Here is a 24,322-nt window from a genome sequence, read left to right as displayed (position 1 = left end):
TCCTCTTCAATGTGGCCCTGAGCTTCCTGCTCCAGCTCTTCGGCTTCCTGTATGTGAAGCAGCAGTCTTGGTACTGGCAGCTGCGTGGCCACTGGTGAGTACACACACACACACACACACACACACACACACATCCCAGTGCCTAGGAGGATCTTCCGATGTGCTGGACCAGTATGTAGCCATCTGGCCAGAGTATATACTTAGCTTAGAAAACTGTGTGTAGAGCAAGTAGCATTTTAAGGGTTAAAGTGCTGTCCCCTTAAGGGTAGCCTTCTGGGAAATGTAGTTTAGTTGTTGCATGATTATGTCTGTGTTCTAATTGGCCACTGGGAGGATCTTGTGTCTTTATGACCAGACATCCTGTTACATGCTAGGAGGGACCTGGCCTGCTGCCTGCCCAGGTCCTGCTCTTGACCCTGACCCTGGCCTGGCCAGAGTCGCACACTGGGAGCGGCTGCAGAAGGCCAAGAGAGGGCGGGTGGAGGGCTGATGGTCGGGGACCCTCCCTGTCTCCCTCCCTCCTTCCAGTGGGTGTCCTTTGGGAAACCAGACCACCTGCCCGGGCAATGGGACGGCCAACGCCACAGCGCAGGAGCACAGCATTTTGAGCTACGAGACCGCCACCCTCTTTCCCCTCGTGTCCGTCAGCTGCATCATCTTCGCCTTCGTCTTCTCCAAGGGGAGGCCCTTCCGGAAGCCCATCTACACCAACTGTAAGTGAGAACCCCCCTCTGCTCTTCTCCCCATGGCTGGCTTGGGGGTCTGGGCGCGAGGGAAGGCTTTGCAGTATCATTAGGGATACGGTTACGTTTAGAGGCCGGCTGGCCCTGTTGCTCTGGGTGGGTCTCAGTTCAAGAGGGAGGAAGAAGAGAGAAGTGAAGAAGAACCAGGCACCAGGTAGTAGAAGCAGCAGGGGGGGGGCTCAACTCCCACTTAGACCCCTCCCGGCCTGGGAGAACTTGCCAGGGGTCAAAGGCTTTCAGAGTGGCATCAGAGTGGGGGCGGTGGGGCTCTCTGCCTTCAGAGCTTGGCGGTTTCCTTGCAGACGTTTCATTACCAAACTAGGTAACGTAGTCAGTGTTAGTAGACTACTACTATCCCTGATGATGTTACCTATTGTTATCTAAAAGGACCCAACAGTCCTCCTCCTTCTCCTCTTCTCCAAATTATCCTACTCCCTTCCAGCACTGATGTCTGCAAGGAAACAGCCAAGCTCAGAGAACACCAAGGACCTCATAGCCCTCCTCCTTCTCCTTCTCCTCCTCCTTCTCCCCTCCTCCTCCTCCTCCTCCTTCTCCTCCTCCTCTCTGCAAACTTTCTAGCACTGATGATGTTTCCTAGTTGGGTCATGAAATGTCTGCAAGGAAACAGCCAAGCTCAGAGAACATCAAGGACCACATAGCCCTCCTCCTCCTCCTCCTCCTCCTCTTCCTCCTCCTCCTCCTCCTCCTCCTCCTTCTCCTCCTCCTCTCTGCAAACTCCCCTCCTTTCTAGCGCTGATGATGTTTCCTAGTTGGGTCATGAAATGTCTGCAAGGAAACAGCCAAGCTCAGAGAATACCAAGGACCTCACAGTTCCTCCTCCTCCTCCTCCTCCTCCTCCTCCTCCTCCTCCTCCTCCTCCTCCTCCTCCTCCTCCTCCTCCTCCTCCTCCTCTCCACATTATCCTACTCCCATCATGAAACAGCTGCAGGAAACAGCCAAGCTCAGAGAGCACCAAGGACCCCCTCCCCATTTCAACCTTGAGCTACAAATATCGGCTTCTGCTTTCAACCAGAAAGTGTTATAGGATTGTGGTTTCATCCACAGGGGTTCTAACATGCCCCCCCCCCTCGGCATTAGTCCTTCTGTCCTGGCGAGGTCTTGGGCTGTGTGTGTGTCAGAGATCCTCTTTCTTCCTTGAATTCACCCCAGAGACCCCCGTGGGCCTGATGTCGCATGGAACTGCCTGTCCCCCTGTGAGGGGCCACACATTCCCCAGGACAGACAAGGCCTCTCCTGCCTCTTTCCCATCCCCAGATATTTTTTCGGGCATGCTGTGCCTCCAACTGACCGTTGTCCTGTTCCTCTTGTTTGCTGACCTTCAGGGGGTCTACCAGAGGATGGAGGTGAGTGGGCAGGGTGCTGGCCAGAGGCACGTAGAGTAACTCCTATAGGGCAGAACTGGCTCCTCTTGGTTAGCAGGGAGAGAGGGGGGGGGAACCAGGCAGGCCCACTGATGGCAGCTTCTCTCACCCCCCCTCGCAGATTCTCTGCACCCCAACCATCTGGAGGGTCTACGTTCTGATTATGCTGCTGGTCACCTTTCTGCTCTCCTTCCTGGTGGAGGTAAGCAAGGTGTCCTTCCCCAGGCAAGGCTCCGCAGCTCCTGGGGAGGGAGCTATTGGCTCCTGGGACTCAGGCAGGGAGGGGCCTGGGGGCTGCAAAGGGGGGGGGAAGCTGGCTTCAGGACCTCTCTCCTCTCTTGCAAGGTGGGGCTGGAGATGGGGGTCTGTGGCCCTTGGCTGGTGCCCCAAACACTCTTTCCCTCTCCTTGAGTCCCACCGGGGGTCCTGATGGATGATCTCTCTGGACTCTCCTGCCAGGCAGGGGGTTGGTTTGCTCCTCTGGGGGCCTCACTCATCCCCATGGCATGGCATTGGGCTGGTCTCTTTCCCTGCCCTCCCAACCCTCACCAGGGCACCCCCCCCACGTGAAAGCAGTGGGGCACGGCCCTGGCAGACAGTGGGATAGAAGTGACCCCCACCCAACTGGGAAAGGGAGGGAGGCAGTCTCAGGGTGCTGCGCAACCCACTTTTTTCCAGCGGAGAGCCATTGTAGACGCTGGCACCCAGCTCCCCCCCCCAAAGCCTCCCTCCTTTCAGGGCTGGCTATGGCTCAGAGCCACCCTTCAGTGGCAAATGGCAGCCCAGGCGACCCCCTTCGTCCCCCTCTCCCTTCCAGGACGGCATCTTGCAGAACCGGCGCCTCTGGCTGCTGATCAAGGCGCTCTGCCGGTTCCGCTCGTCCAGCCGCTACCGGGTGCTGCAGCGGCAGCTGGAAGGGGACGCCATGTGGCCCCCACTGCACGGGCGAGACTTGGCGGATGACAGCAGCAGCAGCCAGGCCCACCTCAACCCGGCCTATGAGCCGGAGCAGCCCGCGGGCCACCTGGAAAGCTGCCCTGAGACAGCGCTGGAGGGGAGTGGCTGTCAAGCTTCTCCCGCCAAGTCCCGCAAGGACGATCAGGACCCGCAGGAGACGCGGTGCTGGCACCGTTGCTCGGAAGGGACTTTGCCCCGCGTGGCTGCGCCCTAGTCCAGGAGGCGACTGGCTGCAGGAGCCCCTCCAGGAGAACTGAGGGGGCGAAGACATGGGGGGGGGGTTTTCTGCGAAGGACCCCGGCGTGAATAACATTAAATCTGCAGCATTCAGTCTGGGTCGGTCCCCAGGATCAGAGCTCGGAGGAGCTCAGATTGGACTCTGCAATGTTATCCCAAAACCTTCAGCTCCTCATCAACACAGAAACGTCTGAAAAATACGGCTTGAAGCTTAACACCTCAAAAACCAAGATGATGGTCGTCAGCAAACAACCCATTAATTTACCACCAATAAATTCAGAAGGAATACCATAGAAAAAGTTGAAAGGATCACACACCTCGATTCTAATTTACACGAAAGCTGGGACATGACCACTGAAGTAAAGACTAGGATAGAGAAAGCTCGAACAGCATTCTTCAAAAGGTCTTCTGCAGTCACGACAGAAGCCTAAGACTGAAAATCAGGCTTGTCAGATGCTCTATTTTTTCTATCCTGGTCTCTGACAGAAGGCCACCTGAAGAGACTAGAAGCCTTTGAAATGTGGATTTATAGGTGGCTGTTATGTAGAAGCTGGGTTGACAAGATCAGAAATGAGGAGGTGATCAACCGCCTGGGAAAGCCAAGGGAAATCATCAAAACAATTAAGAAATGAAAATTAGAATATTTCAGACATGTGATGGGACACCGAGAAAAATACGGCATACTCCATTTAATCCTCCAGGGAAAGATGGAAGGCAAACGTGGTCCAGGCAGAAGAAGAACATCGTGGCTTCAAAATCTAAGGGACCGATTTGGACAAAACCCAGCAGCCCTTTTTCGTGCGGCTGCTGGTAAAAACAGGATTGCCAACATGATCGCCAATGTCCAATAACGGATAGGACACAACAACAAGAAAAAGGTTATCCCGAGACACGCGGATTTGCTCTCATTTGAGAAAATGAAGCCTTTTCCCCACCAAAGGACACCCGATGCTTTGCTCGTGTGCTTTTTGCAGGCCATAGAAATGGGGGGCGGGAATGGGGGGGCACAGGGGGCTGGGGGTGCAGCTTGAGGCCAAGGACAGGGGTCCTTAAGACAGCGTCTCCCAGGGGACAGCGACGCAACTGGGGGAAGATCCACGATCTGCAGCCACAATTAATTTAAATAGAATTTCGTTTATTCCACGTGGAAACGGCCGGAGGGAGGAGGCGGGCTCCGGGGTGAGGAGGGCAGACCCTCCAGAGGAGGAAGGCTCGGATCCTAGTCGCGCTCGAAGGCCGGGTTCGAGAGGTAGCCGAAGTTGCGGTTCCTGGACCGGGGCGGCGGGCTCCGTTTCCTGCCAAGACAAGGGCTGGCCTTAGAACGCCGAAAGGACCGGGGGGGGGAGGCGCCCGTAGAAGCAGGGTTGACCCAATTGGGGAGGGGTGTTCAGGGTATTGTGTTTCAAGGGGTCCAAATCTGGGGATAGGAAGGGAGGGGGCTATTCTGCCCTTCTTTGCTTTTGAGGGGGGCTCTCTTTGGAGGGGCCAAAGGAAAAATGCTGCTGCCAACGGAGGCTGGCATTTGGGCGACGCCCTCTGAGGGTGCCCTGCGGTGGGGGCAGCAGTGGAGAGCAGTAAATAGCCATTGGACTAACAGCCCCTCCAGCTCTGCACAGGTTGGCTTTGGTTGCGGGGGGGGGGCTTCCTACAGCTTGAAGGGGTCTTCTACTCTTCTCTCCCCCCCCCGATTCTCCGCCTCCATCTCTCACTGCTGAAGGCAGCGCTCCGCCCTCGTGGGACCGCCCGCCCAAAGAGGAACCCCCTCTCTCGAAAAGACCCAGAGCCTTCGCTCCCCCCTGCGCAGTGCTTCTCCTCCCGCCCTGCCCGGCGTACCTGCGCGGGACGACTCACCTGCGGTTGCACGAGCAGACGATCACGGAGATGACTACGGCCAGCAGGATGGCGCCAGCCGCCACACCCAGCGCAATGTAGAGGGGGAGCCAAACGTCTGGGGGGGGGAGAGAAGGGGCTGGTCAGGAGAGTCGGGCCAAGGGCTTTGCGCTCCATGGAACTGCGTTCACACAATGCGCAAAGTTCAGCTGCTCCGGGCAAGATATATACGGATGAGGCAAAGCCTGGATGATTCTGGGTTGGGGGTGATGTGCAAGCTCAGAGAATAGCTCAGTTTGATCGTCGGGACCCGCTTCCCGGCCCTGCAGGGAGCAGGAGGCTCGCTAAAGGTTGAAGGGGGGGGGGGATATCTTAGTAGGGGCAGCAATCAGCCTTTCCAATAAAGGAGAATATTTGTTCCTCAGGGCTGACAGGAGGGATCCTCCGTGCTCTCTGAGGCCGATGACTGTGGGGTCCTGGGTGCTCTCTGAGCTTGCTTGTTTTCTTGCAGACGTTTCATGACCCAACTAGGGAACATCATCAGGGCTATTAAGAAATTAAGCAAGCCCCATTAAGCGAATCCCATTCCCTTCTAGTTCCCTAATCGGGCCTTGAAACATCTGCAAGAAAAGCACCAGGAGCAAAGAGAACCAAGGATCCCAGTTGGCCTTTCAGCTGTCTTCCGAAAGGCTGGCTGCCTCCTGACGGGTGGGACCCCACAGGAAGCCCAAGGACGGGCTGTGCCCAGACCCCAAGCAGAGCACATCCACCTCAGACGGTGGATCACACATTGTGACCGGCTGCCATCTGAGGGCACGCACAGATCCAGGATCTGCTGGGGGGTTTTTCACTATAAAGGATGCTGCCTTTCAACGGTTAGGTGGCCTAGACTTGAACATATATCTTTTTAATATTCGTATTTTACCGTGTTTTTAATTTAGGTGAAATGCTAATACAGGCAGTCCTCAGCATACGACCGCAATTGAACCCAAAATTTCTGCTGCTAAATGAGGCAGTTGTTAAGTAAGATTTGCCCCATGTTACCACCTTCCTTGGCACAACTTGTTAAGTGAATCGCTGCAGTGGTTAAGTTAGTAAACAGGTTGTTAAGTGGATTTGACCCCCTCCACTGACTTTGCTTGTCAAAAAATCGCAAAAAGGGATCATGTGATCCTCCCGGGACACCGCGACCGTCGCAAACAGGATCCAGTTGCCAAGCACCTGAATTTTGATCACATGGCCAAAAGGGGTCACTTTTTTCAGTCCTGTTGTGTCTTAAAATGGTCACTAAACAAACTGTTGTAAGTTGAGGACAACCTATATATATTGCAAGTCCATATATAGAGTTTCCTTCCTGAGCAGGGGGTTGGACTAGATGACCTCCAAGGTCCCTTCCAACTTTATTATTATTATTATTATAAATGCCCTAAGCAGCACCCTCCCCTTCTATAGGGGGGGCTCCAAGAGAGAGCAGCCCAACTGCTTGAAAATGAGGGGCTGGGGGCTCTCAGCTTGGAACATCAGGTCTGGAGCCCCAAAACAGCCGGAGTGACCCATCCACTGGAACCCTGGATTTGGGAGAGGGGCGCAGAGGAGGGCTCTACCTGTTCGTTCGTTCTCGCAGAGTTTTCCTTGGTATTTCTCCGGACATTCACAGCGGAAGGCTTCGGAGCTGTTGTCCCGCACGCAAGTCCCAGCGTTCAAACAAGGATTTGGCTGGCAGGGGTCGGCTGCAGAGGAAAAAGGGGGTGGGGGTGGGAAATGGGTAGCCTTCCCGGCTGTGCCAGCCCCCCATTCTCAGTCCTGGATGACAACGGCCCCAAGTGGGGATGACTGACAGAGTTCGGGAGGACTCCTTTGAGCCGTGAAGCTCGACTGCTCTGGGCAACGTGTACTGTCGGGGCAAACTCTGATTTATTTTCAGTTTAGGGTCATGAACCAGCCCAGAAAATGGGTTAATTTGATCACTGCCATCTGTTTCCTGGCCCTGGGTGGGGGGAGCAGGAAGCTTGCTAAAGGCTTGGGGGGATTCCTGCCTTAGGGTCAGCATTCAACCCTTTGACCAATCTAGGACAGGGCCGGATGCTTCTTGGATGCCCAACTGCCCCCCCCCAGGAGATCTGAGGGTTGCCTGGAGGCCAAGTTGAAACCTTGTTTTATAGGGTCCGATAAAAGAGAATCACTGTAGGGTCAGGGTTGAAATGAGGTGGGCTTTCAGCTCTCTGAGCTTGGTGGGTCTTCTTGCAGACGTTGCATTACCCAACTCCATAACACCATCAGTGCTGGGAGGGAGGGAGCCCAAAGATGCTTTTCCATGGGGCAACAGGACTTTCCTTTTCCTTTGAAGACATTTCGCTTCTCATCCAAGAAGCTTCCCCAGTTCTAACTGGATGGTGGGGAGGGAAGGAGGTTTGCTTTCACCCCACTCCCTACTACACAGATGATACGGTAATGCAACGTCTGTAGGAAAACCACCAACCTCAGAGAGCATCAGGGACCCCTGATTCACAGAAGCCTGCTCAGTTGCCCCTCCTCTTTGGGGGACACAGGGAGAAGAGCCAGCCCCCCAGGTAGGACTGCTTGAAAATGTGGGTCTGATGGTTCTCTGCCCTGGAGTGATGTCTGGGATCAACCATAGGCCAGGGGACCCAAAGCAGCTTGTGTAACCCATTAATTAAAGCCATGGATGGGGTGCGTGTATGTGTTTATGTGTATGTTTACCTCCTGGTGTGACTTGTATTTCACAGAGTAATCCATCATAATTATCGGGACATTCACAGTGGAAAGTATCTGGGCTGTCATCCCGCACGCAAGTTCCATTGTTGAAACATGAGTTTGGCTGGCAGGGGTCGGCTGCAGAGAGAAAGAGAAGGGGGGGGGGTTGGAAATAAGTAGCCTTCCCGTCTGTGCCAGCCCCCAACCCTCAGTCTGGGATGACCACAGCCACAAGGGGCTGGTGCCTCTTTTGGAAACATAGCCATAGCACGTATATGCTGCTCCATAATGCTTGACCGCCCTCTCTGAGCAGTTTACAGAGTCAGCATTATTTGTCCCCAACCATCCGGGTCCTCCTTTTACTGACCTCGGAAGGATGGAAGGCCGAGTCCACCGTGAGCCCATCAGGGTCAAACTCCTCGCTGTGGGCAGAGTCAGCCTGCAAGGCTGCCCTCTAGCCACTGCCCCACACACAACATGGGTGGGGAGCACCTGCCTGCCCTGCTGAAGCTGAAGGGTTTGCCCCCTCCCCCAGGAACACTCACCACGGAAGCAGCCACGGGTGAGGTTGAAGGTCCTACAGCGATAGTCCTGGGCACATCCTGTCTGGTTGCAGGAGAGGCTGGAACTGTCCAGGCAGACGCAGTCTTGGCTGCAGTCGTCCACCATAAAGCGGTCCCCGACCTGGTCAAGAAGGGGGGGAGCAGGGGATGAACTGGGCCTCCCTGCCGCTTTGCCCCACCCAGCACCTCAAAGCCCTCAGGAGGAAAATGGCCAACACTCCTCAGATTTCCCAACCCATCACGTGGGCAGTGGGGGTGAGAACCCTCTCCTCTGCCCAATTGCAAAGGTTAGGGTCTCCTCTGAGTAAAGGTCTGCTCTGGCTTAAGATCTCGCAGAGGTTTTTCAGAATAACCAGGAGCAGAAATAGTGGCTGGTGTTCCTTTGGGGGCTCGACGTATTTATGGACTGCCTTGCGCGCGTGTCAAAAGCACTGAGGTGCTTTCAGGTTGAAAGGATTAGCCGCGACTTCACCGCTTCCTGGGGGATGCCCATTTGGGGGCTCCTTTCTCGTCCCCGGCAGGAGCTGGAGCAAAGGACAGGAGCTCACCCCGCCCTACGGCAGCTTGTTAGCCTCCAGCCCAGCATCCTAACCACACGAGCCACTCTGCTCCCTGTTTATGGATAATGCGCAAGGAACGTGTGTGCCCGCTGATAGTTTCCAAATCCACGTTTGGATTTTGAATATCCCTAAGCTTAAAAAGAGGCGTTTGCTTCTTTCCTTCCTTAGTTGAGGTGTGGTGCCCGAAGGAGCCCCCCTGGGGGGGGGGCGAGGGAGAAGAGAGAGCCAGTTTACTGGGAAAGGGCCTCGGATGCAGCTGGGGAACCTGGGAATGGGCCCTCAAGCAGGGCGATGGGTGGTGGAGGTGCAAGGGTGGGCCCCATACCTGGTAGTATTTGCCCAAGAAGCTGCAGCCGCAGTCCCGGAAGGGCACGCAGTCGAAGCCGCTGAGGACGTAGCCAGAGTCGCACTCACAGCCCTCCAGGCAGGGGGAGTCGCAGTTGGCAGGGGCCGCCAGGTCCGAGCACGACGGGGGACAGGCCGACATGCAGGGGTTGTAGTGGCTGTGGGGAGAGCACTGGGGAGCTGTGGACAGAGGAGAGAAGCGTTGCATGGCCTGGGCCAGAGCGCAGCTCCCCCTCCCACCCTGGGGAGCCCGAGCCCCTCTCCCCCTGGCCCACCAGGAGGCCACCAGGCAGAGCTGGGGATGTTCGTTGCCCCCCTGGGAGAGTTGGGGCAGGAGGGAAGGGATCCGAGGGCTTCCCTGTCCAAGGAAGGCCCAGGCCAAGAAAAGATAATCTGCTGGCTCTCACCGCAGCCGGTCGCTGCCCTCCAGTTGGCCACCGGGACGTTCTTGCTCTGGCAGGCCAGGGCGTACTGCTCCAGGATGGGGCACAGGCGGGCGGTCCGGTTGTCTTCTCTGCACATGTCGAACAGGCAGCTCCTGCGCGGGAAGAGAAGCAGCAGGCACGTCGCAAGGGGAGGGCAGCCGGCCAGCACTGCCCAGGGAGGGGTCTCTCCAGGGCAGACAAGGAAGTGGGGGGGGTGTTTTTCCAGCATGGGGGGAGGAGGAAGAGGCGAGGTGCAGAAGATGGAGGGAGGGAGGGGCCGCATCCAGACTTGGAAGAGGTGCTGGGATGCCATCCAGAGTCGCAGAAGGGAGGGGCCGTTTCCCAGGGAGCAAAGAGGGAGGCAGGAGGGCCTGGCATCTCCGGTGGGCAGAAAGAGGGCGAAGGGTGGAGAGGGCGAACCGCCTAGCAGTTCACACGGGGTAGAGCCAATGACCTGCTTTAGTCTGGCAAGATTTCTACCTGTGGGCCAGCCAGAAAAAAGAAATTACTCTGAAGGAACTCCTGCCTCCTCAGCCAGCTGGAAAGATTACTTCATCTTTAAGAGGTTGGGGACCAGGACAAAAGAAGAGTGACAGGAAGGGAGGGAGGGAAGGAGCAAAGGAGGGAGAGATGGAAGAAAGGAAGGAAGGAAAAAAGGAAGGAAAGAAGAAAGGAAGGGAAACAGGGAGGGAGGGATGGAGGAAGGAAGGAAGGAAAGAAAGAAAGAAAGAAAGAAAGAAAGAAGGAAGGGATGGAGGGAGGGAAGGAGGAAGACGAAGAGGGAGGGATGGAGGAAGGAAGAAAGGAAGGAAGGGAGGGAAGGAGCGAAGAAGGGAGGAGGAAAAGGAGGGAGGGAAGGAAAGAAGAAAGGAAGGAAGGAAAGAAGAAAGGAAGGAAGGGAGACAGGGAGGGAGGTAGGGACAGAGGAAAGAAGAAAGGAAGGGAGACGGAGGGAGGGAGGAAGGGAGGGAGGGAGGGAGGGAGGAGGAGGGAGGGAGAGAGGAAAGAAGAAAGGAAGGAAGACAGGGAGAGAGAGAGAGGGAGGAAGGATGGGAGGGAGGGAGGGAGGGAGGGAGGGAGATTTTGAAGCCGAGATCTGGATATTGCTCCCTTGGGGAGGGGGCACATGGGGCTGCTGCTCCTCTCCAGCCCATAAACGGGCAGATGCAGCACCTTCCCCCCGAAACCTCCCGGCCCCACGGGGGACGCGGTGGGGTGGGAGAAGAAAGCGGCACTCACTGTAGGAAGGAGTTGGGGGGCTCGTGGGCCCAGCACCCTGGGAAGGGGCCCCTGGGGTCCAGCAGGACGCCACAGACGGAGCTGCTGTTGAACACCTTCAGGGCCTCCTCGGAGCACAGGGGGGAAAATCCCACATCCAGCTCAGCATCCTCCAGGGCTTCTTCCGAAACAAGGTCTCGCCTGGAAGGGAAAAGGGGTTGGAGGGAAAGAGATTCCGGCACCTTTGACCCTCCATCTGAGGACATGGGCAGCTTCAGAGTGGCCAAGCCCGGCTGGACCGTCCTGGGGATTGTCCTTCCCCGTCCGTTGCTGGGTCCAGAAGCAGCCAGAAAGCGCCGGGGGCTGCTTTGGGCGGCAGAGGTTCTGGCTGCCCAGCTACACTCATCGGGGGGGGGGGAGGAGAATTTGGCCAGAACGGGGGAGACCTGCAATGGATGGCCAGAGACGGGAGGGTGTGTGGTGCCCAGAGGGCTGGCCGATATGGAGTGCGCCAGAAGCACGGAGTGGATGGGGGCTGAGTCACCCAAGGGTCCTTGGGCTGCCCAGCTTCAGCAAGTAAACAGGGCGAGGGAGGTGGCCACAGAGGAGGGGGTGGGCTTTGACCCACAAAGTGGCCGAGTCCAGCTTTAGCACCCTTGAAAGAAGAGCCCAGCACCCCGGGGAGATGGGAGGTTCCCATTGACTGGATGAGTCCAAGCAGAGGCTGGACAGCATCAGCCAGGAATGCTGGCACTTGGTTTCCTGCTTACAGCAGGGGGGGTCAGACTAGATGACCCCTAGTACCTTCCTAAGTGGATTCTAGGATTCCACTGCAGGACCGAGAGAAGCGTGTGGCTCCATTTCCACACATCACCAACACGGGTTAATCTTGTAACCAGGCTGAGGTGACCGTCAAATCACAGCGCCTGGGATCCCTGGCAGTTTCAGGGTGGGGGTGGGGGTGGGAGGGGGCTGCGCTGATCCTGCGGAGGGCTCAGCCTGCTCTATAGGAGGCGCCTCTGCTGCTCCTGCTGCTGCTTTCAGGAGCTCCTACCTGAGGCGGAAGGAGGCTCTCTTGACGGGCACTCGCCAGCTCTGCCCGAAGGTGTTCACGTCTTTGACCAGGGTGCCGTCTGGCTTGGCAAAGTCATTCCTGTACCTCCCATCAAAGTTGCCACAGAGGCCTTCGACGTTCCTTTTGTAGCTGTTGGGCAGCAGGATGCCTGGCGGGGGGAAGAATAGCAGAATAACAGAGTTGGGACCTCAGAGATCTTCTAGTCCAACCCCCTGCTCAAGCAGGAGACCCTATCCCAGGGGTAGGCAACCTTGGCTCTTTTATGATTGGTGGACTTCAACTCCCAGAATTCCTGAGCCAGCCATGCTGAGGGGAAAGGGAGAGGTTTCCAAGCTGAGCCATGCTGGCTGAGGAATTCTGGGAGTTGAAGTCCACCAGTCATAAAAGAGCCAAGGTTGCCTACCCCTGACCAATCCTATCCCAGATAAATGGCTGTCCAGTCTACTTTGAAAAGCTCCAGTGATGGACCACCCACAACTTCCGGTGGCAAGCTGTTCCACTGATTGTTCTGACTGTCAGGAAAGTTCCCCTGATTTCCAGGTTGCTTCTCTCCTTGATTCGTTTCCATCTGTTGCTTCTTGTCCTGCCTTCTGCCGCTTTGGAGAATAAGTCGACCCCCCCTTCCTCTTTGGGGCAGCCCCTCAAATATTGGAAGATGCTATCCTGTCACCCCTGGTCTTTCTTTTCTTTAGACTAGACATACCCAGTGATGGGATTCAGCCGGTTCGCACCAGTTCGGCAGAACCGGGAACTAATTTTTTGTTGCCCAGGCCCAGGACGGACTTACGGAAGCGGCCTCCACACAGAGAACCCGCTTGTTCACCTACTTGAATCCCACCACTGGACATACCCAATTCTTGCAGCCGTTCTTCTTGGGGTTTAATCTTAAAGTCACGCTGCAGTGGGACCCCAAGTTCCCGGGCCAATCCAGCTGGTCCCCCCCCCCTTAGTGCAGAACTGATTTCCTGCAAGCCTGGGTAGGCCTGGAGGGTCCTCAGCCTGCGCCCTCCTCTCCTTGGGGGGCTTCCCTCTCCCCCCTGCCACGCCAGCCCCCCCCCCCCGGCTGGTGCAGCTGCTTCACCTGAATTCTCCGAGCCATCAAAGGCGACCGAGAGGCCAAAATCGGATTGTAGGAAAATCTGCCTTCCGCTCTGCTGGATGCGAAGCCCCTCGTGAGGCCGCGCTGGGGGCACTGTTGCCACTCCGTCCACCTGGGGGGGGGGGGAAGAGTTTGCAGCATGGTCCCGGTTCTCCAAAGGCAGCATTAGGGCTCAGCAACCGTCATAGGTACACGCCAGTTGCCGAGCATCCCAATTTTGATCATGTGACCACAGGGATGCTGCAACGGTCGTAAGTGTGAAAAACGGTCTTAAGTCATTTTTTCCAGTACTGTTATAACTTTGAAGGGTCACTAAACGAATGTCAGTAAGTCGAGGACTATCTGTATTCCTCCATTTATGCCAGTGGGGAGGGGGGGCTGTTCTGGGGGTCCTCTGGGAATTTGCCGTAAAAAGTGGCCTTTTCACAGCGGGAGAAGTCAGCTGCCTCGTGAGCCAAGAGGCCTCCTTTGCGAGCCCACCGTGTCAGCCCCACCTCCCACCCCTCGGCACTCACCAGGCTGGGTCAGGCGGCCCGGCAGAGCCGAAGCTGCTGAGGGGGCTTCAAGGACCACCTGGGCAGCCTCGCCAGGGCAGAACTGCCCTTGTGGAGGTGGCAAGAAGCCCCTGAGCTCAGGGTGGGTGTGGGGCCGCCCTGCCCAGGGGCCCGGGGGAGTCCTTACCACCAGCTTCTTCCTCTGCTTGAAGAGCACCGTGTGGTTGTAGACGCGGATCAGCAGCTCCTTCAGCACGGAGGGCTGCCCGACGCCCACCACTGCCCGGTTGGTCCCTTCGATGCTGAAGGGCTCCAGGCGCTCGGAGGCGTCGGGGATGGTCTGCGAGAGCACGTAGGTGCGCAGCCCTTGGAAGTGGTGCAGCAGGCCGTCGAAGGTCATGTAGTGGGGGTCTCCCGTGATCAGGCAGTTGCCAAATCCTGGGGGAGGAGGGTAGGTGAGATCATCTAGCAGCTCCTGCACCATGCCAGTCCCAGTCTCCAAAGTGAGGGTTCCTTAATGGGACCAATTTGGCCAGTGGCTTCTTTTTTCTAGCAGCTACTCAGCTAGAAGCATCCACCCGTCCTGGGCTGGTCTTGGACTCCAGGGACTCTGTGGGGTTGATGGGGCTGGGCCGAAGGCTCTCCCCATGGCTGTCTCCTGGATCACGCCGGGGTTGAGGGGTCCTTGGGGCTCTCTGAGCCTGGCTGTTTTCTGGCAGATGTTTCATGATCCAAACTAGGTTTGTAGAGAGGAGGGATGGAGGAGGAGGAGTGGAGGAAGAGGAGGAGGAAGGAGAGGAGGGAGAGGAGGGAGAGGAGGAAGAGGAGGAGGAGGAGGAGGAGGAGGAAGGATTGGTTGCTCTCTGGGCTTGGTTGTTTTCTTGCAGACGTTTCATGACCCAACTAGGAAACATAATGCTAGAAGGGAGTGAGAGTTGAGGAGGAGGAGAAGGAGGAGGAGGAGGAATAAGGACTGTGGGGCCCTTGGTGTTCTCTGGGCTTGGTTGTTTAATAATAATAATAATAATAATAATAATAATAATAATAATAATAATAATAAAGTTGGAAGGGACCTTGGAGGTCATCTAGTCCAACCCCCTGCTCAGGCAGGAAGCCCTATACCATTTCGGACAAAGGGCTGTCCAGTCTCTTCTTAAAAACCTCCAGTGTTGGAGTATTCACCGCTTCTGGAGGCAAGGAGTTCCACTGGTTAATTGTTCTCACTGTCAGGAAGTTTCTCCTTAGTTCTAGGTGGCTTCTCTCCTTGATGAGTTTCCATCCATTGCTTTTTGTCCCGCCTGAAGGCAGGACAAGAAGCAACAGATGGAAACTTTCTTTTCTTGCGGACTTTTCATGACCCAACCAGGTAACATCATCAGTGCTAGTAACTGCAAAACCACCCAGCTCAGAGAGCGCCAAGGACCCCTCATTTCAACCCTGAGCTACTAATATTCTTCCTTATGGGCCTGCCTCAGTTCCCCCCAGTTGAAGCACCAGAGGCTGGGGGAGGGGCAGGAGTTACACACTCCGGGACAGCTGCCCTTTTCAGACTGGGCTACCTCAAGGGGGGGAGGGTCCTTCTCCCCAAAGCCCCTCTTTCCCTTCCCCACAGCTAGCATCCCTAGCGCTAAGCCTCACCTGTGGGTTTGCAGTGCAACTTCCCGTCTTTCCTGGTGTCGCAAACCTCCCCGGGGTCACAGCCGAAGTCCTGGCACCGGATAGTGCCTCCACGGCGGCAGCGGCACTTCTGGCTGCAGTGGGGGGTGAGCCAGCTCTCCCCGATCTGCCAAAATGAGCGTAGCGTGGGGGTTAGTGAAGGGCCACAGCCACAGGCCACGAGGGGGGTCTCCTTCCGCAGCCTCGGGGGGCTGCTGTGCACCATCGTGGCTCGCCCACCCCAAGGCCGGGCCACCAGGGGCAGAGATCATGGGGCTACTTTGCCATGGATGGGGCTCTGCCCCCCTGCAGGCGGGAGGGACCCCCACTCACTTTGTGGTACCGGCCGTCCTTGTCCTGGCAACCGCACTGGCTGAGGGGCACACACTGGTCATCGCTCAGCACAAAGCCCTCGTTGCAGACACAGCCTTCCAGGCAGCCCCCTGGGGGCTTCTCACACAGCTCCCCGGCGTAGATGTTGCTGCAGGTGGGCGGGCAGGGGGGGGCGCAGGGGGCGTAGAAGCTGTTGGGTGGGCAGGGCAGCGCTGGGAGGGAGGAGGGAGGGAAAGAGAGCAGCTTCAGCCACAGGGTTCCAGCCCCTTACTGATTATTATTTACGAAATTTATTTGCTGCCCATCTCATTTCAAACCTTACAACACAAAAAACATTAAAATCAACAAATATAAGCATACCCCAATAAGGCAGTCCTCGACGTACGACCACAATTAATAATCAGAAGAGAGCTGGAAGGGACCTTGGAGGTCTTCTAGACCAACCCCCTGTTGAAGTAGGAGACCCTCTACCATTCCAGACAAGTGGCTGTCCGGTCTCCTCTTAAAAACCTCCAGGGATGATTGAGCCTCAACGGTCTGCTAAACGAGACCGTTGCTAAATGAATTTTCCTCCATTTTGCGACTTTTCCTGCTACGGTTGTTAAGCAAATCACTGCGGTTGTTAAGTTGGGAACATGGCCACTAAGTGAAACTGGCTCCCCCATTGACTTTGCCGGTCAGAAGGTCGCAAGCGGGGATCACGGGACCCCTGGGGACACTGCAACCGTCATAAATGTGAGTCGGTTGCCAAGGATCTGAATTTCATGGTTGGGTGAAAAAAGGGTCCTAAGTCACTTTTTTCAGTGCCATTGTAACGTCGAACAGTCGCTAAATAAACTGTTGTAAATTGAGGACAACCTCTATAAACAGAACAAAATCATTGACCGGTGGAGATGGAGAAGGAGGCAGCCAAATGCATCCAGGTGGGGGTGGGGGGAGAGGTGGGGTTAACTTTTACTTAATCCATTACCTCCAGAATGAAGCCCCCTCCCCACTGGCCCCCCAGGCCCTCTGGTAGAACTAGGTCTAAAGACCCTTGCAAAAAATCAGATGGGTAGGAGCCCATCTCCCCTCAGAGGGCCAGATATTCCCAAAGCAGGAGCCACAGCAGAGAAGGCCCTTCTCCTGGACCCCCCCCAGGTGAAATTCCCTGGTCAAGGGGTCAGCAGAATGCCTCCCCTGCCAACGTGTGTGTGGGGGGGCAGGGGGTGATGATGCTGGGTCTAGGAGACAACCAGCTGGGGAAGGACACTCGCCAGGACGGAGGTCTTGTTGCCGGCTGTTACACAGGGCAATCCTCTGCCCACGTTTCCTCTTCCACGTCACTGCTTCCTCCCCCCCACCCCGATCTGCTTCCCGGGATGCTTACGGCAGAAGGTGGTGTTCCTCCACTGGATGGGGACCCCCTTGGCCTGGCAGGCGTCCGCATAGGCTTGCACCACGGCGCACAGAGTGGCACGCATCCCGTCGTACTTGCACATGTCGTAGACGCAGGTCTGGACGAAGAGGTCTGGCTGTACCAGGGGGTGGCAGGGCACGAAGACACCGGAGTGCAGAACCTGGCACTGCTTTTCCACTGAGGACAGGTCGCCAGGGGTGCAGGGCGGACCCAGCTCTGGGCGTGTGTCTGGCAGGCAGCTGTGAGGAAGGCAGGCATGGGGGATTGGCTACAGAGCCAGACACGAAGTGGGTCCAGGCGCCTCTGGAGCTCAAGGGAAAGGGGGGCACTCCCAACCTGGCAGCCCCAAATGTTTTACAACCGGGTTACCATTGTATTGTGAACTGATTTGGAGTCAGTGGCCACTGAGGTAGAACTGAAGGAAGGGAGGAGTGATAGCAAGGAGGGGAACACACACCTGGAGTCTTCATAATCGTCCACCTTCCAGCTGTTCCCGAACTGAGTGACGTTCTTGGCCTGGGATCCATTGGGCATCAGCAGCTCATCTTCCTTTTGGCCGTTGTAGTTCCCACAGAGGCCACGCACCTGAAAACAGGAGGGAGGTTTACACGTGTCCAGTTGCCTTTTGGAAAAAGCACCTACTAGATACTACTAGATGTGGACCAGGGTTAAACCCGTCTACAGAGGACCAAGGAACTCTTAGCTGTGATAGCTCAATGGAATTCCTTTATCAGAAGCAGATGGTCTCTGATAATCATCTGATGCAGTGTTTCCCAAACTTGACAATTTTAAGGCATGTGGACTTCAACTCCCAGAATTCCACAGCCAGCGTTGCTGGCTGTGGAATTCTGGGAGTTGAAGTCTTCATGCCTTAAAATTGTCAAGTTTGGGGAACACTGATCTGATGGAAAGTGACCCTCCAGGATTGGGCAACTGACTCGAATCTTATTTGGGAAATTCCTAGAAGTTCTTGACTAGCTGTTCCTGGATCCAGGATGCTGGGTTCAGATGATCTTGGGTGTAACTCAGAGGCCCACAGGTGTGTTAGCAAAACCTCCAACCATTAATGAGCAGAGGTCAGAGCCGTAGAGCTGTGGATGAGGGAACCAGCAGAGGCCTTTGCTCTCAAGAGACAAAGTTTGGTGCTAACCCAACGTTTCAGCCTCCACCTGGCTCCCCTTTCACCTGAGACTCACCTGAGAGAAGTAGGAGCTTGGCAAGCTGATCTCCAAGTACTGATTCCCATCATATTTCACCGTCAGCCCAAAGTCAGTTTCCACCACCATGTAATTGCCGACATTCGACACGGTCACCGAGTTTCGTTGGGAGCGGCTTTCCACTGGTGTGTAGGCCCTCATCTTGTTGAGCTATGAAAGACAGTTTGAGTCAGCACCGGGATTGAAATAGCAGGCATACGTAGCCAGGAAACCTGCTTCCCTACTGGGAGAGCCACGGATCTACAGATAGTCCTTGACTTGCAACAGTTTGTTTAGAGACCAAACTTACAACGGCACTGAAAAAAGTGACGTATGACCATTTTCACACTTACAATCAGTGGTGGGACTCAGCCGGTAGCTAATTTTTTGTTGACTTTGGCAAACCGGCTGATGCCCTAGCCTTTTTTCACAAGGCCCAGAACGATCCAGTGGAAGTGCGTGGATGCCACTTCCGGAAGTCCATTCTGGGCCTCGAAGGCCCAGGCCCAGAACAGACTTCCGGAAGCGGCATCCACACAGAGAACCGGTTGTTCAGATATTTGAATCCCACCACAGCTTACAACTGTTGCAACATCCTAACTCCCAGAATTCCTCAGCCTTAACCCTAAACTGAACCTCAGTCAAAAGTAACTGGTCAATGACAAGCTTAGAAAATCTGAAGCCACCCCGGTCCCCTTCGTACCAGAATCTTCTTGTCTTTCTGGAGTGTGATCCGTAGGTCGTACACATCCACATGGACCTCCCGGAGGTAGGTGGCTCCTGGCAAGCCCCTGTCTTCATTTTTCCCAGTGATGTTGAAGGGGGTGACAGTGCAGAGGTTCTTGGTATCACAAGCAGCGACCAGGGTATACAGGCAGGTACCCAGGAAGGTGTGCATCACTTTGTCAAAGGTGTAATAATGGGGATCACCCACCACGTGACACGAGGCTCGGCCTGCAAGATGTAAGGAGGCTTTGATAAGGGGGCATATTTTCATGTTTTTTTGGCAATCAATTAGGAGCCAGCCCTGTGTGCCGCTATCAAAAAAAATCAACACAATCCTGGGCTGCATGAACACAGAGGGAGAGGATCAAAATGGCGTGAAGGGTTAATATGACTTTATAATGCCTTGGTAAGACCACACTTGGAATACGGCATCCAGTTGTGGTCACCATGATATTGAAAAAGATGCTGAGACTCTGGAAAGACTGCAGAGAAGAGCAGCAAAGATAATTAGGAGACTGGAGCATAAAACATACGAAGAACGGCTGCAGGACTTGGGTTTGGCTAGTCTAAAGAAAAGAAGAAATAGGGGAGACATGATAGCAGTATTCCAGTATTAGAGGGGTTCCCACAAGGAAGAGGGGACCAGGTTGTTCACCAGAGCACCAGAGGGCAGGACGAGAAACAATGGTTGGAAACTAATCAAGAAGAGAAGCAACCTAGAACTAAGGAGAAATTTCCTGACAGTGAGGACAATCAACCAGTGGAACAGCTTACCCCCAGAAATCGTGGGTGCTTCATCACTGGAGATTTTAAAGAAAGGACTAGACTGTCTGAGATGGTATAGGTTCTCCTGCTTGAGCAGGGAGCTGGACTAGAAGACCTCCAAGGTCCCTTCCAGCTCTATTCTATTCTATTCTATTCTATTCTATTCTATTCTATTCTATTCTATTCTATTCTATTCTATTCTATTCTATTCTATTTTCTATTCTATTCTATTCAAAAAGCGGGGGGGGGGTGGTGGTGGTGGTGTTCCACCTAGTCTCTATAGCACTGGAAGGCAGTATAAGAAGTAATGATTGGAAGCCAATCAAGGAAAAAAGTAACCTAGAACTAAGAAGTTTCCTAACAGTGAGGACAATCAATCAGTGGAACAGCTTCCCTCCAGAATTTGTGGGTGCTCCATCACTGGAGGGTTTTAAGAAGAGATGGACAGAATGGTATAGGGCCCCCTGCTTGAGCAAGGGGTTGGACTAGAAGACCTCCAAAGTCCCTTCCAATTCAATTGTCTTTGTTATTCTGTTATTCAATTCATCTCTTTTGTTTTCCCCTCTCAATATACCAAGTCTGTCTGATGTGGTCAGGACCAAACCACTCCTTCCTTTGCCTTTCTAAGGAATTTCTTTAGTGATAGATTTTATCTTCCTGGGCTCCAAGATCACCGCAGATGGGGTCTGCAGCCAAGAAATCAAAAGATGCTTGCTCCTGGGGAGGAAAGCCATGGCAAATCTAGACAGCATACTAAAAAGCAGAGACATCACCCTGCCAACAAAAGTGCGTGTAGTCAAGGCCATGGTTTTCCCAGTTGCAATGTATGGCTGTGAAAGTTGGACCATAAGAAAGGCTGAGCGCCCAAAGAATGGAGACCTTTGAACTCTGGTGTTGGAGAAGACTCCTGCGAGTCCCTTGGACTGCAAGGCGATCCAACCGGTCAGTCCTGGAGGAGATCAACCCTGACTGCTCTTTAGAAGGCCAGATCCTGAAGTCGAAATTCAAATACTTTGGCCACCTAATGAGAAGGAAGGACTCCCTGGAGAAGAGCCTGATGCTGGGAAAGATGGAGGGCAGTAGAAGAAGGGGACGACAGAGAATGAGATGGCTGGATGGAGTCCCTGAAGCAGTAGGTGTGAGCTTCAATGGACTCCAGAAGATGGTAGAGGACAGGAAGGCCTGGAGGAAAGCTGTCCATGGGGTCACAATGGGTCGGACACGACTTTGCAACTAACAGCAGCAACAAAAGAATTGCTTTGTTGTATTAGAAGACCTCCTCGTTGCCCTTGAAATGCCAGGCAAGTTGATTTTGCCAGCCGTTCTGTCAATTCTCCATCCTTCATCCCATCATGCTGACCACCCCTGAACTTACCTTTGGTGTAGCAACCCAGCACTCCATCCTGAACAGCACAATTCTCCTGCACACCACATTGCCACAAGGTGCAGTTGATTTCATTGTTGGGCCTGCAGGTGCATCGTTCTTTGCAGGACTCATCGACGAACCAGGTCTCCCCCAGCTGCCGAGAAGAAGAGGAGAAAACCTTGGGTTAGAAAGTCACCGAGGCCCTGTGGTTTCTCCTGCAAAAAAGTGGCCTTTCCTTCATCCCTTCTAGGGGATGCTGATGGCTGCAGCCCAGCCCCTCCTCCGCCCTCCGATCTCTGCTGGCTTTCCTCCTCCACTGGATTCCATCTTGGATCGCCTGTGCCCTGGCTCCTGTGTTGCATATCGCATTTTTGAAGATTGGTTCTGAAAAGGCAGCTCTGTGCTTTAGCTTCCCCTCAAGCACAAAGCCCAGAAGCGGTTTCCAGGTAGAAACAACGTTGTGTTCTTTTCTTTAATCAAAGCAGTCAATTTATCCCTCTCTGCTGACTCCATCAGCTTTTGCAGCCCTTCGTCCGTGGTGGGAATCAAAGCATTCTTCCATTTTTGTGCGCAGAGTGTTCTTGCTACTGTATAACAGGGGTCTTCCAATTTGGCCCTTTTATGACTGGTGGACTTCAACTCCCAGAATTCCTCAGCCAGGAGGATGTCCAGTCTCTTCTTAACAACCTCCAGTATTGGAGCATTCACAACTTCTGGAGGCAGGTTGTTCCACTGGTTAATGGTTCTCACTGTCAGGAAGTTTCTCCTTAGTTCTAGGTTGCTTCTCTCCTTGATTAGTTTCCATCTGTTGCTTCTTGTCCTGCCTTCTGGCACTTTGGAGAATAGCTTGACTCCCTCTTCTTTGTGGAAGCCCTACAAATACTGGAATACCGCTATCACGTCCCCCCAGTCCTTCTTTTCTCTAGACTGGCTGTATCCAAGTCCTGCAACTGTTCTTCGTATGTTTTTGTCTCCAGGCCTTTAATCACCTTAGTTGCTCTTCTTTGCACTTTTTCCAAAGTCTCAGCATTTTTTTTTGTAATGTGGTGACCAAAGCTGGATGCCTTATTCCAGCTGTAGCCTTACTAAGGTTGTATCAAGCGGTACTAATACTTCACCTGGTGTAGAGTACAGTATATATACAAACAGAGCACGGTCCCTTTGTTGAGAAGGTCTGCAGCACAGAAGCAGGTGCTGAGGAAGCCAGGCCAGATCGTGTCCTCCCAGCCTCCCACTGCGGAGGAGAAACACCCACCTGGTAGTAGTTGTCCTGGTCATCCACACAGCCGCAGTCGCTCTCCGGGACACACATGTCTCCACTCAGGACAAACCCTTCGTTGCAGAAGCACCCTTCCACAGGGAGGGGGCTGCACAGGGCGAGCCCTCCTGGTTTAATACAGCTGGAAGGGCAGGAAGTCCCACAGCTGCTGTAGTGGCTGTTGACAGAGCAGGAGATGGCTAGAAGGGAAAGAGACATCGTCAGTCACAGGAGAGGTCTCTCTCACACCAACACAACCTTTCACACAAGTCCACCTCAACTCCAATCAAGGTGGCCAAGTGGTTGAGGAGGGTCTAGAGAGGGGGCCCAGTTGCCTGTTGCCCAGGCTGCAGAGAGGAGAAAGGAGGAGGAAAAGGGAGAAGAAAAAGAAGAAGAAGAAGAAGGAGAAGGAGAAGGAGAAGGAGAAGGAGAAGAAGAAGAAGAAGAAGAAGAAGAAGAAGAAGAAGAAGAAGAAGAAGAAGAAGAAGAAGAAGAAGAAGAAGAAGGAAAAAGGAAGAAGAAGAAGAATGAAAAAGGAAGAAGAAGAATGGAGACAGTGGGGAAAAGGAGAAGATGATCAGGAAAAGACAAAGAGGAGGAAGGACAGCCAGGAGGAGCAGAGAAGCACCCTGGAGGCACCCAGAGGGAAATGGACAGCCAAGAGCAGCTTCATCCAGCCAGAGGGGATAAGAGGGGAGAGGCTGGGCCATTCGACATTACGGGGTGCCCCAAGACTCGGTGCTTCTCTTCCGCAGCTCACATGAAGCCATTGGGGGAGATTGTCCCCCAGTTGAAAATGGGCTCAACACATGGCTGACACCTGGGGGCAAGGGCAAGGGTCATGTGCCAGAAGTCCTGCCCAGTCCCTGGAGGGAGGCTGCGAGGGTCCGGATGGAGACCCAGACTCAGCCCAGGCAAGGTGGCTGCCACTTCAGAAGCCTCCTGATTCCAGGACAAGATCAAGTTTGTGTCTGGGGGGGGGGGCGGCGGGATTGAGCCCTACAACTGGGGGTGGTGATGGGGCGCTTTTCTGCACTCAAAACTCCTGCTTGTTTTCCAGGCTTATCTTTTGTTCATCATTCAAAATCCTACATTATTTATAATACAACATATATATAAATAAATTAGCCACCCACAGGGTATGAGGGAGAGAGGGAGGGAGGAAGGAAGGAAAGAAAGAAAGAGAGGATATGAATGAAGGGAAAGAGGAAGGAAGGAAGGAAGGAAGGAAGGAAGGAAGGAAGGAAGGAAGGAAAGAAGCAAGGAGAGGACATGAAAGGAGGGAGGGAGCAAAGGAAGGAAGGGACATGGAAGAAGGGAGGGAGGAAGGAAGGAAGGGAAGGAGAGAAGGGAATGAGAAGAAGGGAGGAAAGAAGGAAGGAAGGAAGGAGAGAAGGGAATGAGAAGGGAGGAAGGAAGGAGGCTTATTCTTTTAGCTGCCTCACTCGCAGCCCCCTGGGTGTCCAGATCTGGTCCTCTGGTTCTCCTGTGCTGGTCCCAGACCTCCTCGGACGCCCCCCTGCTGAGGGTCCCCACCCCCCCAGCCCCAAGCGCAGCACTTACGACAGAGGGTGGAGTTCCGCCATTCCACACACACCCCAGCATTGGAGCAGGAGGCAGCGTAGGCTTGCAGCCCGTGGCACACGGAGGTCTGCTGTCCTTGAGTGAGGCACACGTCATAAACGCAATTCTCCAGGAAATGGGTGGGGTCCACCACAGCATGGCACTGCCCGAAGGGGCCTGTGCAAAAGAGGAAGGAGTCTCAGCATGGCTAGAGGCCCTCGGAGGTGTGTGTGTGGGGGATCCCTTCTGCTGAACGGACAAACGCAGGTCCCAAGGGGTCCCTCTGGAGAAAGCTTGATGCTTGGCAAGCAGACATGGGGGGGTCTTCCCAGTCAAAGCCCCTCACGTGTGCATTTGTCTCAGCCTGGACTCCGATCAAACTGGGGGTATCCCAAATTGCAAAGCTTCTGCCCCGAT

At 54.6% G+C, this 24,322-nt stretch overlaps 2 protein-coding genes across 13 annotated transcripts in view; one reads left to right on the top strand and one right to left on the bottom strand.

Moving 5' to 3' along the window:
* The window catches only part of LOC120307154 (probable cation-transporting ATPase 13A5), a 40,484-nt gene extending 36,880 nt beyond the window's left edge, over window positions 1–3,604 (top strand). For all 3 annotated transcript variants that reach the window (XM_039341510.1, XM_039341509.1, XM_039341508.1), the window contains 5 exons: window positions 1–94; window positions 529–713; window positions 2,019–2,107; window positions 2,247–2,327; window positions 2,943–3,604. The exon at window positions 1–94 is cut by the window's left edge and continues 81 nt beyond it. In XM_039341510.1, the coding sequence (XP_039197444.1) occupies window positions 1–94; window positions 529–713; window positions 2,019–2,107; window positions 2,247–2,327; window positions 2,943–3,296 (803 nt within the window). In that variant the 3' untranslated portion in view covers window positions 3,297–3,604. The remainder of the gene's footprint in view (window positions 95–528; window positions 714–2,018; window positions 2,108–2,246; window positions 2,328–2,942) is intronic.
* Window positions 3,605–4,433: 829 nt separating this feature from the next.
* The window catches only part of LOC120307151 (IgGFc-binding protein-like), an 82,117-nt gene continuing 62,228 nt past the window's right edge, over window positions 4,434–24,322 (bottom strand). For all 10 annotated transcript variants that reach the window (XM_039341496.1, XM_039341497.1, XM_039341501.1 and 7 more), the window contains 20 exons: window positions 23,906–24,082; window positions 22,340–22,542; window positions 21,094–21,238; window positions 18,931–19,181; window positions 18,228–18,398; window positions 17,489–17,616; window positions 17,002–17,270; window positions 15,633–15,844; window positions 15,282–15,426; window positions 13,831–14,081; window positions 13,132–13,261; window positions 12,030–12,198; window positions 10,997–11,176; window positions 9,740–9,870; window positions 9,313–9,512; window positions 8,410–8,548; window positions 7,871–8,002; window positions 6,754–6,879; window positions 5,171–5,267; window positions 4,434–4,614 (listed from right to left, as the gene is read on the bottom strand). In XM_039341496.1, coding sequence (XP_039197430.1) covers window positions 4,539–4,614; window positions 5,171–5,267; window positions 6,754–6,879; window positions 7,871–8,002; window positions 8,410–8,548; window positions 9,313–9,512; window positions 9,740–9,870; window positions 10,997–11,176; window positions 12,030–12,198; window positions 13,132–13,261; window positions 13,831–14,081; window positions 15,282–15,426; window positions 15,633–15,844; window positions 17,002–17,270; window positions 17,489–17,616; window positions 18,228–18,398; window positions 18,931–19,181; window positions 21,094–21,238; window positions 22,340–22,542; window positions 23,906–24,082 — 3,332 coding nt within the window. In that variant the 3' untranslated portion in view covers window positions 4,434–4,538. The remainder of the gene's footprint in view (window positions 4,615–5,170; window positions 5,268–6,753; window positions 6,880–7,870; window positions 8,003–8,409; window positions 8,549–9,312; window positions 9,513–9,739; window positions 9,871–10,996; window positions 11,177–12,029; window positions 12,199–13,131; window positions 13,262–13,830; window positions 14,082–15,281; window positions 15,427–15,632; window positions 15,845–17,001; window positions 17,271–17,488; window positions 17,617–18,227; window positions 18,399–18,930; window positions 19,182–21,093; window positions 21,239–22,339; window positions 22,543–23,905; window positions 24,083–24,322) is intronic.

The sequence above is a fragment of the Crotalus tigris genome, unplaced genomic scaffold (genome assembly GCF_016545835.1).
Source record: "Crotalus tigris isolate CLP2741 ecotype Arizona unplaced genomic scaffold, ASM1654583v1 scf7180000017765.3138416, whole genome shotgun sequence".
In the NCBI taxonomy this organism is placed as follows: domain Eukaryota; kingdom Metazoa; phylum Chordata; class Lepidosauria; order Squamata; family Viperidae; genus Crotalus; species Crotalus tigris.
This window is presented reverse-complemented; position numbering and strand designations above follow the sequence as displayed.